Source organism: Anas acuta, chromosome 3 (assembly GCF_963932015.1).
Source record: "Anas acuta chromosome 3, bAnaAcu1.1, whole genome shotgun sequence".
Classification (NCBI taxonomy): domain Eukaryota; kingdom Metazoa; phylum Chordata; class Aves; order Anseriformes; family Anatidae; genus Anas; species Anas acuta.
Genome location: NC_088981.1, coordinates 50,561,081 through 50,573,314, shown reverse-complemented (window position 1 = coordinate 50,573,314; position 12,234 = coordinate 50,561,081). Strand labels below are relative to the sequence as shown.

Below are 12,234 nucleotides of genomic sequence, written 5' to 3'. Positions count from 1 at the left end.
CCAGTGTCCTGTAGTAACAAGTCCCAGGGGCATTTTACAAAAAACAAACAAACAAACAAAAGAAAATCAACAAACAAACTAAAAACCCTTGCTGCATCAAGAGTATGTGATTTTTCAAACAAACAGGAGCCCGGATCTTGCAAGGGCTTTGAAGCCCAGCTTTGGCTGCAGCCCAGCCTTTCAGGCTCCAGGATTTGGGTTGTGTTACAACTGCTATTAATTAATTCCAAATTTACTTCAGTTTAGTGAGTTTGAATACAGTTTTCATTTCCATCTTTACCTGTAGTTGTCTAGATAATAACACAAGCATCCACAAAACACCATGTTTAAGAATTATGTTGCACCGCATCTGTATAAGATGACAGGCAGAAATAAACCCGGTCAATAATCTGAGGTTTTGGGACACCTCTCAGGAGCTCTGGCCAGGTGCTTATCATCTGGAAGTGGTGGGAAAGCAAAGCAGTGTCTGTACCCCCACAGGGCAGCGATGCTGAGGCTCCCTGGTTCATCAGACACACAGTGCGTGTGCTCGGGGTTGCACCAACACGCACCCCAGTGCACAGGAGGCCCTCCCTCTGCACCCGTGGTGATGAAGCTCCCTGGGGGCAAATCCCTTCGGGGCTCTTCTCCTGCCATGAAGCTCTACACAGGAGATAGAAATGGTCAGCACGGGTGTAGGGACAGCCTTCAGCCGGCTATGGTGGAGGCCCTGTGCATGCGAGTGTGTCCTACTGGCACACCACCAGCTGAACGTGGGCGTGCAGTTCCTAAGTTTCCCACATCTACGTGCCAGACAGGATTAGCCAACCTGGGGGACGCTCCCCTGTGTTCAAGGTAGATGGGCTTTCTGCTGGAGGGCTAATCAGAGCAGGAACCCAGCGCCAAGTCAAGGTGGCTGTGGAGAAGCTTGTCTTTCTCCCTTCTTTGCTGAGGGCTTAGGCAGCTGGCCTTCACCAGGTCACGCCGTCTCTGTAATCACTTCTTCACAAGCACAGGCCCCAAACACAAACCTCTGAGTCATCAAGAGGAAAGATCACAATCTCCCTCTCCTCCAGCAGTGTACATCGTCTCACCACAGTGCCACACAGAAATGACACCATGGTTTCAACAAAGCATTTAATATTCAAAAAAAAAATATGCATTAAAATAAACTGGGAGAAATGACAAGCATCATCCGAACTGGATGCCTACAACTGCTTGCAACTGTGTAAGAGACTTCTAATCCAGGAAATCTGTACAACAAACAACCCTGGGGACTTTGATATCACTTGTAAACTACCTGCAAGAGTATGTAAGGAAAGATCATGGTGCCTTGGGAAGTGGATCGTGCCCCACAGCATAATGGCCACCAGACTTCATGGGATCCTGATAGATGACCCCAGGGAAGTGACTTCATGCTCAGAGGCCTGGCAATTAACCCCGTGTGCACAAACAAAACACAGGAGGTTTCTCAACACCACCACCACCACCCTGCCCAGTATATCAGGTCTGCATCAGAACATCAAAGCTTCGGAGAACTAAATAAACAAGCCCTTTTATGCACAGAACATAGGTGCAGGGGGAGGGAGAAGTAAAATTCCAGCTAGTCCCTACAGAACTAGCCCTAGAACTGTCTTAACACCAGCTAATTACAATGCAACGCTCTATTAGCAGTGATTTTATCGCCTTTCAGCTCCCTCCCTCTTCTCCCTTGGTGGGGAGAATTGAAGCATGCAGTTTCACATCACAGCCTTTAATTTACACAGCAACCCTTACCAGTTGCACACTCCATCCCGTATGCTTACCAGGACCCATACTGTAACAAATTTATCTTTTTGTCCTCATTATTTTTTTTGTTGAAAGTCCTTCTGAAGTGTCATTTCTTTTAATACTCACCTGGTCCTTTATTTTTAAAGTATTTTCCTTAAGAATCATATAAATATGCACAGAACAGTTCACAGGATCATATACATATGCATATAAGCAGTGGGGTGCTCTGTGCTTCACCCATCATCTACAGGAGCCAGCAGCTGTTCTCCAGCAGAAAGCAGACGTGCTGGCTGCCCTTCCAGAAAGCCTCTGCCATGGGGCAGGATGGATGCTGCACACCCAAACCATCAGCAAGCAGGCTGCTGCTGCTGTGTGTCAGATGCTCTTGGTACATACAGATGTAAATTGCTGGAGACAGATCTACCACACGCATTTCCACATCAGGCTGCCGTGCACTCATGAAGCGATCAAGTTTCAGCATCCTCTGCCAGTTCGATAACTGCAGAAAGTGTTCCTAATTTTAAAAGCAGTGCAAACAATACTTATCCAGTGGCTTTAAAATAGACCGTATTTAGACTGGATGCTCTTTGCTGTAGTCAGAAATCGTTATTTATTCCTAAGCAGGAGCTTAGCTGTCAGCTCCTGCTGCTGTTGGCAGCAGGATGAGTACAGAGCGTCGTGTCGTGCAGCTACAGCAGCAGTGCCCAACACGAACCAGATGGAGTTAAGGCTGTGTAATTCTATCAGAAGAAAGCTGTTACAAACAATAAATTGCTTTATTCCGATAACAGTCTGAGCTCTCCGCGTTACACCACACCCGTCAGTGTCCTAGATTGCGGTACCCTATTAGATTAAAAAAATAAGGAGGGTGAGACACATGCCCAGGGAAGTCATTTCCAGTGGTCTTAACACTGAGGGCTGGCACCACAGTCTGCAGACATGCAAATATTGCTTGTTTTGGCAGACTTCAGTGAAAATACAGTGGCTGTGACGCTGCATGACAACTCATATGGGGAAAATAAACCTATGCCTAGCACACAGTGAGAATTACAGCCCCTCTGGAACGATACCCTCCGAGCTGTGAGAAGGGGAAGGTTCACATCCTCTCCTCCTGCACGTAGGTGTTCTCCACGAAGATCCTTGATGCCCTGTCCATCCTCCTTTGTCTGCATGGAGCACACTGCTGTGCCCCTTAACCCCAGGTACGGTGCTTGCCTCTCCAGTGAGGGGCACATGCGTGTCCCAGGGACACCACGGCCACGCTCCCACTTGGGCACATGGCTCGATGCTCCACAGCCACCCACAGATCAGTGCTCCATCCACCTCCCACCACGTCAGGCACTGCCTGAACGATTCCCAGAAGACATTCTTGCTTCTTTGTATTATTTACTTCTGCCTTCTCCACCCAAAATCAGCATCCCCCATTCTGCATGGGGAAGATGCCTCTGATACTTTGGAAATTATTCACTGTCAACATTTAAATAGCATTCGTTTTCTATTAGTATTTCTGCAGCAGCTTTTACAAAACGCTTTACAAGCCTTAATTAACTTTTCAGACAGGAGTTCGGCATCCTTTGGGATGTCTGGGGGTAGTCTCCAAACTCTAGTTCACAGGAACTTGCTCAATTTCTTGTAGTCTTTTCGTAAGCATCTGCTACAAAAGATGCATACAAATATTTTTTCTTTGTGAGAGACTTACAAAATCCACAGAGACAAAACTATTTAGCTCTGTGTCCTTTGGCTGCTCTTATCCCAAATAATTTTAGAACTGGGGAAAGGAAAGGAGAAGAGAAAAAGCAAGTCTCAGAAGTGGGAGTAAGTCCTAGTCCCCTTCCCTGCCCCCTTTTTTTCCCCAAATGCAGAGTCCTTTGACTCCTTCATTGAAGCTCGTAGTAAGAAAATGAGCCTGATGATCTCATCCTAAAGCACACAACAAAACCAGCCAAGAATAAGGTACAACGTAGTGGCATGTGATAGTTGTATATTTCAGAGATGCTCAGCACTGACTCAAAGATCACACCAAGTCAGCTGTAGTGGGGTGGGAGGAGCACACGGAGAGGCAGCCAGCCTCACGCAGTGACCCGCTCCTCACGGCCAGCCCCAATTATTAAGATGAGAATAGATACACCTCAAAGATATTTTCCCTTTCAAAGGGAGATGCATCAAAGATCTTTCCTAGGAACAATACTTCCTGAGAAACAAAGCCCAAAAACTCCCGTTAAATGTATTGTTGCAAAAGAACTTAGTTATGAAGTGCAAATACAGACTTGGAAAAAAAATGTTGTTATCTGCTTCTTATCAAGGAATAGATAAAAATTTACAGAGCTGCCCTTGGCAAAATGTTACGCTAAAGCCCATGTGGCACAAATACACTGATGGCAGAGACTTGCAATAAACCAGAAGATAAAAGGCTGTTTGGGTTTTCTTCCAGAGCAGAGCACTTCCACCCAAAAGCTCCCTAGCACACACCTCCCCCACGCTCCACTGAACATTCATTCTCCAATTTAGTGATTAAATATCATCCCAAAACCTAACAAAACACAAATGATTTCTTCAACTGCTTCTTTGGAGGTTAGCACACCCACCCTCTGAACAAGCAGCAACCAGACCCTACCAGAAGCCCGACTTTCACTCCTGCAAGGACCCGGCACTGAGCTCAGACTTTGCACTTTTTAAGCTTATCTTCTAGGTCACGTGGATATTTTATTAGCAAAGGAGTAGGTGGACCTACTCGATACAGAAACAAATGAACAAAGTAAAAACAAAACCAAATAACTCCTGCCTGATGACCTCAGCAAGCTACAGATGACAGTAATAGGCCGGTAACCAGATGGGAATATTTGATGCTTGCTCACAAGTAATGTCAGCCTAGAGCCAATTCTCCCTACTGCTACCACTGAGCAGAACACGCTTGCTTCAACCTCTTCTTCCAAAGTCACTTTCTGCTGCTAGTACAACTCCTCCTCCATTGCCAGAGCTTCTCCTCTCACCCCCATCCCTGGAAACAGCTCGGCGTTATCGGTCTCCAACAGATGCAAAGCACCCCCTGCCCTCGTCTTCTCTCCCTTTCAAAACAGCTGGCCCACCTGTCCTGCTAAACGCCTCCTGCCCGTGCCCCGACCTACCGGATCAGACCAAAACATGGGCGTCCTCCCCACCTCAGAGCTGCGCCCTTGGGTTGGCTGACCTGCACGCCACCCGCTGCGCCCAGACACCTAAATTAAGAGGTAATTTATGGAAAAGCAAACAGCAGCTGGCTAGCAAGCAGCAGGCAAGCGGTTGTAGTACACGTGGTGCCACAATTCCTGTTGTAATAACAAGTGTTCAAAACCTCACAGATGTCAGGAGCCTGGAAATTACACTTTCATTTAAATATAATGGAATTTTTAAAGTAATACTTTTGGAGTGCTTTAGCTTCAATTGTCTGAATCATCATGGTGCACTTAGGTCACGCTCTTATACTTTTACTGGAAAACATTTACATTTCCATCATAAAAAAAACAGCAACAAATTGAGGTTTATACCTCGCTTGGCTCCAGGTGGTAGGATGTTAAATAAATCATCAGGCTGGTGACGAAATCAGGAGCATTCACAGGACTGTGACAATGCAGTCAAGATGATAAGTATTTGTTTCAGCTGTGGCTGTAAACACGGACATGAGCCTGATTCACAGAGCCCATGCTCTCCTTGAGGAGCCTTTTTCTTCACTGCCTTGCAAGCTGTACAATCATTCAGGAGCCTCTCTCTCAAATCAGTTTCAAATTGCCATGGAAAAATATACTAAAACCCACTCTATGCTCACTCACAAGAGTTAACGAGGAAGTGGAGAATCATATCCGACCCGTACATTTTATTTTCCCTATATTGTTAATGACACACCTAATGTTTCACCCCATAAAATTTCATTAATAGAGGAAAGAGAGAAACATCTCTCCACATGCAGGCACACCCGAAGAGCTGGAAACTGTGCATTTTACACCTATAAATTCATGGAAGGGGCACAGGATGCTTATTACTTGTGCAGCACACCGAGGTGGAGAAAAGGAGGGAGAGTAATTCCACAGAGCAGCTGCTTCCAGTTAGGGCAACCCAGCTGGAAGGCAAAGGTGCCTGTCAAACTAATTAAAGTGAGGAGAAGCCGTCCATCTGAAACTGCATCTTTTAAGCACTGGCCAACCCACTTTCAAGATGTAATAAAAAAGAAGAAAAGTAAGCAAGAGAGACAAGTGGAAACAGGCTTAGGTATTGCTGAAAACATACCTCCAAGCTATTCTCTTGATAAATATTTTGGGAAGTTCGTGAACAGAAGGATTATTGTTACTGTGGTGCTGTGAGTGGGAGGAATTTACCCTCTACAACTCAACCAACTGCATCGATGATGATACAACAGCCCTCGAGGGCAATGAGCTAACGACGTTGGCTCCGCGTTGATGAAGTTTTACAAGGAAGTCATTTTGTTTAAGTACACGGAGAGGAGGCTGGTATTGCTAGTTCTCAGAAAAATGAATCTTCATTTGCGAGGGTTTAATAATTAGGCAGTTCTGGTTGAAGATGGCTAAAGACATTTCTGCAGTTCAATGCATATCCTGTGGGCAACATATGCCTAGCAAGAAGTAATCACAATTTGGCTTTTTAGAAGTTACCGATGCGCTTAATCCCAGAATTGCATCACCCATTCCTTTTGACTTCTGGGGGAAGATGTGATTTATGAAAACAAACAACCATTGCTTGGCTGGATGAAGGTTAAAGGGACTGGAAAGGATGCAGTGATTATCTGAAAGTATGAAGGGTGTGTAAACTCCAAGGGGAAATCGGATTGCTGAAGAAAGCTCATGAGGGTGTAACTCGGGGCAGTGAGATAAATGTATGTGTTTTTAAGCTCTGAAACATTGGCTCCCAAAACGATGACATTATTTGTGTATACAAAAGGAGATCTGGTCATTTCAGAAGTCATTCCTATTTGTCACTGAGGATGAAAATATGTAGAAGTAGACTAAAAGGAATGAAAGAAATTTGCTGCATTGGCGAAGGGAATATGAGAAATAGCACCAGCAACTCTCTATCTTGGTGGCAAACCAGGTGACCTTCTGGAGTCACAGTATATTATCTGCCATCTCCACCACCAAGAAGGCAGCAGCAGGGGTGGTGAACCCACAAGGCTCAGGGCTACAAACAATCCATGACTTAATTTCACATGGCTTGGAGCTACATACGTTATTTTGGGTGCTTTTCATTTTACGGTGCATGCTAACTGGGCAATTGCCTAAGAAGTCTGAAAAGCCTGTGTGGCCCTTAAGTTTCCACTTAAGTCTGCTTAGAATTTCTCAGCTGATCTTAATTACATATGTGCCATTTAGGGAATATGTAAAAATGTGGTAAAATACCAGCAAGGTATTGGGCCTCATTTAGATGATTTTCATTACCCACTGGCTTCCTTTTTTATATATGTATATAAAAATTTTAAACCTCAGGAGATAAAAATCTTTCTTATATTCATTGTTTATTTATTTTTATACATAAACAGCATGAGCAGACATTGTTAGGAAAGGGCTGCATTTTGACTTGTAGAGAAGGCAGATTCATTACCTCCTAAAAGCATTTTCCAAACGTTGCAATACCTTTTTATCTTCTAGCATTTTCCAGATAACATTATAGAAAGAGACATGGACTTCTTATGTTAGAAAATAAATATAATTGTTCTCCTGGGTAGTTACTTCAAACAGCTTTCAGTGTATCAAACGTGACTTAAGCTTATGCCTTCTGTTGCCTGTACTTGCCCAGCTATTATTCATGTTTGTCCTCAACCAGAAAGGAATGCAACCAAGAGATCAGGACCCAGTTATTCGCAGTGCCCCCAAACACACACAACAGTATCCTGATCTCTAACATGTTCAAATGCATCCAAGGATTTTGGCAGGGCAGAAAAAGGAGTTTTAAAATCTTTCAGCGCTATTTCCCCCCCAAAAACGTATGTGTTGGTAACAATGGTGGAACAGCTGAATTGTTGTTACATGGATGTATGAGCAATGACTGCAACAGGCTCCACATGTGACAGACAATTCGTGTCGGTGTCAAAGAGCTAAACAGTATTAGAGGCTACTTAGTGTGCTTGGTGGTTTCAAATAAGCTTAACCTGATCACATTTACCCACCAATCCCCTGGCTTGGCTTTAAGACACAATGATCTTGGCAGTAATATTGGCTGCTGCCTCCCTCCATCCCGGTTTCTCACTCCCGCACCGCAGTAATTACAAGGGAGAACCCGTAAAGAGGAGAGTTCAGGAAGGCTGAGGGAGGGCGAGCACAGGACTGGAAAGATACATCAAGTTACATAACGCTTTTTTTCCACCCTATTATCTTGTACAAGTTTAAAACAGCCAAATGGATTTGTCAAGAATTAATTGTGTCAAATCAATCTTATTTCCTTCCTTGGAGGATAATTGGTACTGGATGAGAAGTAGCAGCAGATGGAATACAGATTGAATTTAATAAGGTTTCTACCTTATTCAACCCGGTCAGCTGATACCATTATGAAGTGGTACACAACTGGTTGGAAAAAACACTTTCAGAGATTAGTTTTCAGTGGTTGGCGGCCAAAGTGAAAGAATATATTGAGTGGGGATCTGTTCTTCAATATTTTAATTAACGGCTTGGCTGGTATGATTGAGGACATGCTTGCTACATTTACAGATGACAGAAAGCTCAGAGAGCTTGAAAATAACCATTGAACATGAATCCAACATTTCGTCTTGTTGCAGAGCAGCAAGGTTCAGAGCATGGAGGACACAGCGCAGCCAGCAGGATGCACAACTGCATGCCTGACATGGAGCAAGCTCCACTCTGCTCACCAAGCATGAGTCCCAGCTGCAGTCCTGGGTCATACCTTCTTCTGGCATGCAGCAGACGTCAAGACCCAACACGGACAGACTACTGGGAGAAAATGGAAAGGGCAGCCACATGAACAAGAGGTTTATGAGAAGAGATTAGAAGGACTGGGATGTTTTAGCCTGGATGAAAGATTGCCAGAGAGCAGGATAATCATTTTCAAAAATGGAAAAGTTCCCTCCACTAAGAGGGAGAATAATCCTCTCTATCTGCTGGGGTTGGGGCAAGAACAAACAGGTTTAATTGCGGCAGGGGTGATGTCAGGTTAAACGCTGGAAAAAGCCGTCTAACTGCAAGGTTCATACAAGCAGTGGAATTGATTGCCTGGGGTCAGTGTGGAGCCTTCATCACTGTCTAACCTGTTCTTGAGAGCCTCCCAACAATCATTTTGGTACAACCGAATCTGCTCTGGGGCTTAGAGTGGGCTAAATAATCTCCTAAGATTCCTTCCAGTCTTTTTATTTTCTTAATACTTTCTTGTGTTTGTTTTAATTCTTTGAAACCAGACTGTGAAAGCCCCGTGTACAGCAGCCAGCATTTATTCAAAAGAATATCTGAAAGCCATTCATGCCAAAAGGCCAACGTACAATGCTGCAATTTATGTATTTTGCTGAATTAGAGCCTAGAGGTATCAAGGCTACCACAAAGGGCATTGAAATGCTTTGTGTACTAGTGCCACAGGAATGAGTATTGATGCCTGGAGAACTGGAAATGCCGTGATTTTGATAGTGACCTGAAGATCTGTCCCAGACTTTGCAACCACCTGGCCTGCTTTTAGTATTGCCATTTGTACAAGACGTTTGAATGGCCGTGGCAGCGTGTAACTGATATGATCGGGGATGACAGTTGCCAGAGGGACAGGCTGCTGCACCAGGGAGCCAAGAATCCCAAACTCAATACGCTTCACAAGAATAATCCTAGAAATTACAGCTGCTCAAGGGCAAGGGTTTTGTTAGTTCATATATACTCCAACTGAAATGCATTAAATATTTGTTTGGGTACTCCTACCCCTCTTGGTCTCAGCCAACAACAACCACCATAAAACGCAGCCTAGCTGCCTTTCCAAAAGTAAAATCAACGCCTGGTTTCTTTACAGAAGCGATTTCTGGGGAAGCATAGCTGCCTGTCAGAACTGAAATGCTAGAAACACTTTGCAAATGTGGTTTTCCTGTGTAAACCAGGCATGCAAAGGAGCATAAAACCTTTAGCAGAAGTTGCACTCAAACTGTTTTTCTGCTTTTTTCACATGAGACTTGAGCATGTGCAGGACTTGAACGTGTTGTTGGTGTGCTGAGATTTGCAGAAATGGTTAGGACAGCTACCTTCCTCTCTGAGACCTCCACAAGCATCAGGCATTTGGAAACCAGACCCCCACTGAGTTTGGAGTCCTCAAACTGGACATTCGTGAAGTCACTCCTCTGGGAGCTGTGGAGAGGGAAGAGCCAAGGACTGACAGACGTGTGCATTTGCACAGCCCCAGAGACTACGATGTTGTTACTCATTCTGCACGTATTCAACTCATATGTCATTATGAAATTGCATGTAGAAACAAGACTGCTATTTATATAAGAATATATGCATACAATAACATCGAGGACTGTGTGTATACATAATACAATGTATGGAAGCCAAGCCAGCAGCAAGTGGCCAACCATCCAAAACAGCAAATCCAGCAGCAAGAAATTATTTCCCTGGACTGTGAATCCCCAAAAACTTCACAGGCCAGTCACTGAGTGTAGCTCCCACTTTTCACCCAGCAGTACACACGTTAAGGGCATTACTTATGAAGGGAAACCCCTCTCCACGATTGCATGGCTCACACTTTCTGAGGAGGGATGTGTAGAGAGAGTTATTAAGGTTCGGTCAATTAGACACAAGGCTGAAATGACATCCCATCTGCTCTACAAATGTCAAAGAGCTCGCGGCACCTGTCTGGGGAAAAAAAAAGGAGCAAGAGTTTACCACAGGTTCGGATACTCCTGTGATACAAAGGGCTCTTTGTGCTAGGGCTTTCTATAGCAAAAGTCCTTTGGAAAGTTTTGGAATATTTTTTTGCAGCAGTATTTTATGTCAGTGGATGAAAAAAAAACAAACATTCACACCCTTAAATGTCAGACTGAGTTTTGCGGTAGCTTTGCAGGTGCAACAACTGTACCAAAACCACTAGTAGGAAAACATATCTGACCTCCCCCTCTCTCCCCTCCCCGCTCAGTACAAGTGTTTAAAGAGGACCAAAGTTGGCAACTTACTTCATTTCCCTGCCAGAAGGGTCTAAAGCAGCTCCTAGCGAATTCTGGGTTTGTACATTGCAAACAGTATGATGTGAGCCATAAATCTCCTAGTCGCTTCCCCTGAACAAGGGCAGCTTCTGAAAGAAACAGAGCAGCCAGAAGTTCCCTTTCTCTCTTCTAATCCAGACGGGACCAGGGACGAGCCAGTCCCTTCTCCACACCGCATTAAAAAAAGACAAGGTCTCACAAAGTCCCTCCACTACCTTCCTGCGCCCTCTCTGTAGCAGCTGCTCATGCTTGATTTAAACTGTCTGAGAAGTACTCCAATTTGCACAAGAAATGGAAAATGAATGTTGACAGGAATATAAAGCAATAACCACAGCTTCTGAAGTAAGCTTTTTCCTTGGTATGGCTATCATCTGTGTTAAAAACAAATGGCCATGATCTAAAATCGTCAGTGCTTTGACTTTATCCTAGCTGACAATTACCTTGGCAACCGTGAAAGGGAGCTTTCTCCTTCCTGAGCAACTTGCTCTCGCTGCCTGAACTTCCTCGATGCCAGCAGTCCACAATTGGAGATGTTAAAACTCTTGCGGTAATAACGAATGACAACGTTACCAAAGTCAGAGCTGCCAAAGTCAGAGGAATATGCCAAGTAAAGTGGGAGCTTTTGTCTACGCATAAGGCTCTGGAAAGTCTAGAAATAACTAATGCAGAATAAATCCAGGAATAGGAAATGACAGGTACTGGAATCATGATCAAATGTTTCCTGACAAGTGTTTGCCCAAGTTCTGTTTTCTGAATATATTTTGTTACTTCTTAAATATTACTTAGCATTTAGCCTGTGTTTAGTGTCTTCTACAGAAGCAGCTGGGCACCTCACCTACAGAACAAGCTCCTCCTTATTCTGCTAAACACTTTGTACAGAGTGAAGGAATTTACAGGCTGCATCTGAGTCAGAAGGTGAAGATGCCTGGAGACGACGTGATTTGCATTGGGAAACTTGGCTAATCAGCAGCAGCACCAAGGAGGAAATCGGGGTCTTCCTGAGTCCCAGCCCAGGGACTGCCGGCTGTATCTGACATGCTGTAAATAGCCAGGGACCAGCCCAGGCTGCGCATCACATGCTCCATGAGTCTAAGGAAGCAAAGATATCTTGGAAATGAATCAGGTTTGCTGGGCATCTTTCATGCAGCCTAGCATAACAGAAATAAACCTGCTAAAAATATTACAGCGAAAACCAGAGAAAACATCCAGCAGTAAGCAGACGCTTACAGGGGAAATGCTCTGCAATAAAGCCCCAAACCATGTGAAGACGTGGGAGTGTTTGCTGGAAAGCAGCACTTCTGTAATACAAAGTGCTCACAAGA

At 44.4% G+C, this 12,234-nt stretch overlaps 1 protein-coding gene across 6 annotated transcripts in view; it reads right to left on the bottom strand.

Annotated features, from left to right (window-relative positions):
- The window catches only part of LOC137854064 (SAM and SH3 domain-containing protein 1-like), a 545,195-nt gene that overhangs the window by 123,837 nt on the left and 409,124 nt on the right, over positions 1 to 12,234 (bottom strand). Inside the window, exon 1 of one of the 6 annotated variants that reach the window (XM_068677046.1) lies at positions 4,875 to 4,977. The exons of the other annotated variants lie outside the window; for them this stretch is intronic. Coding sequence (XP_068533147.1) covers positions 4,875 to 4,892 — 18 coding nt within the window. The 5' untranslated portion in view covers positions 4,893 to 4,977. Of the gene's footprint in view, positions 1 to 4,874; positions 4,978 to 12,234 lie in introns of those variants that run through there. 6 annotated transcript variants of the gene reach the window in all.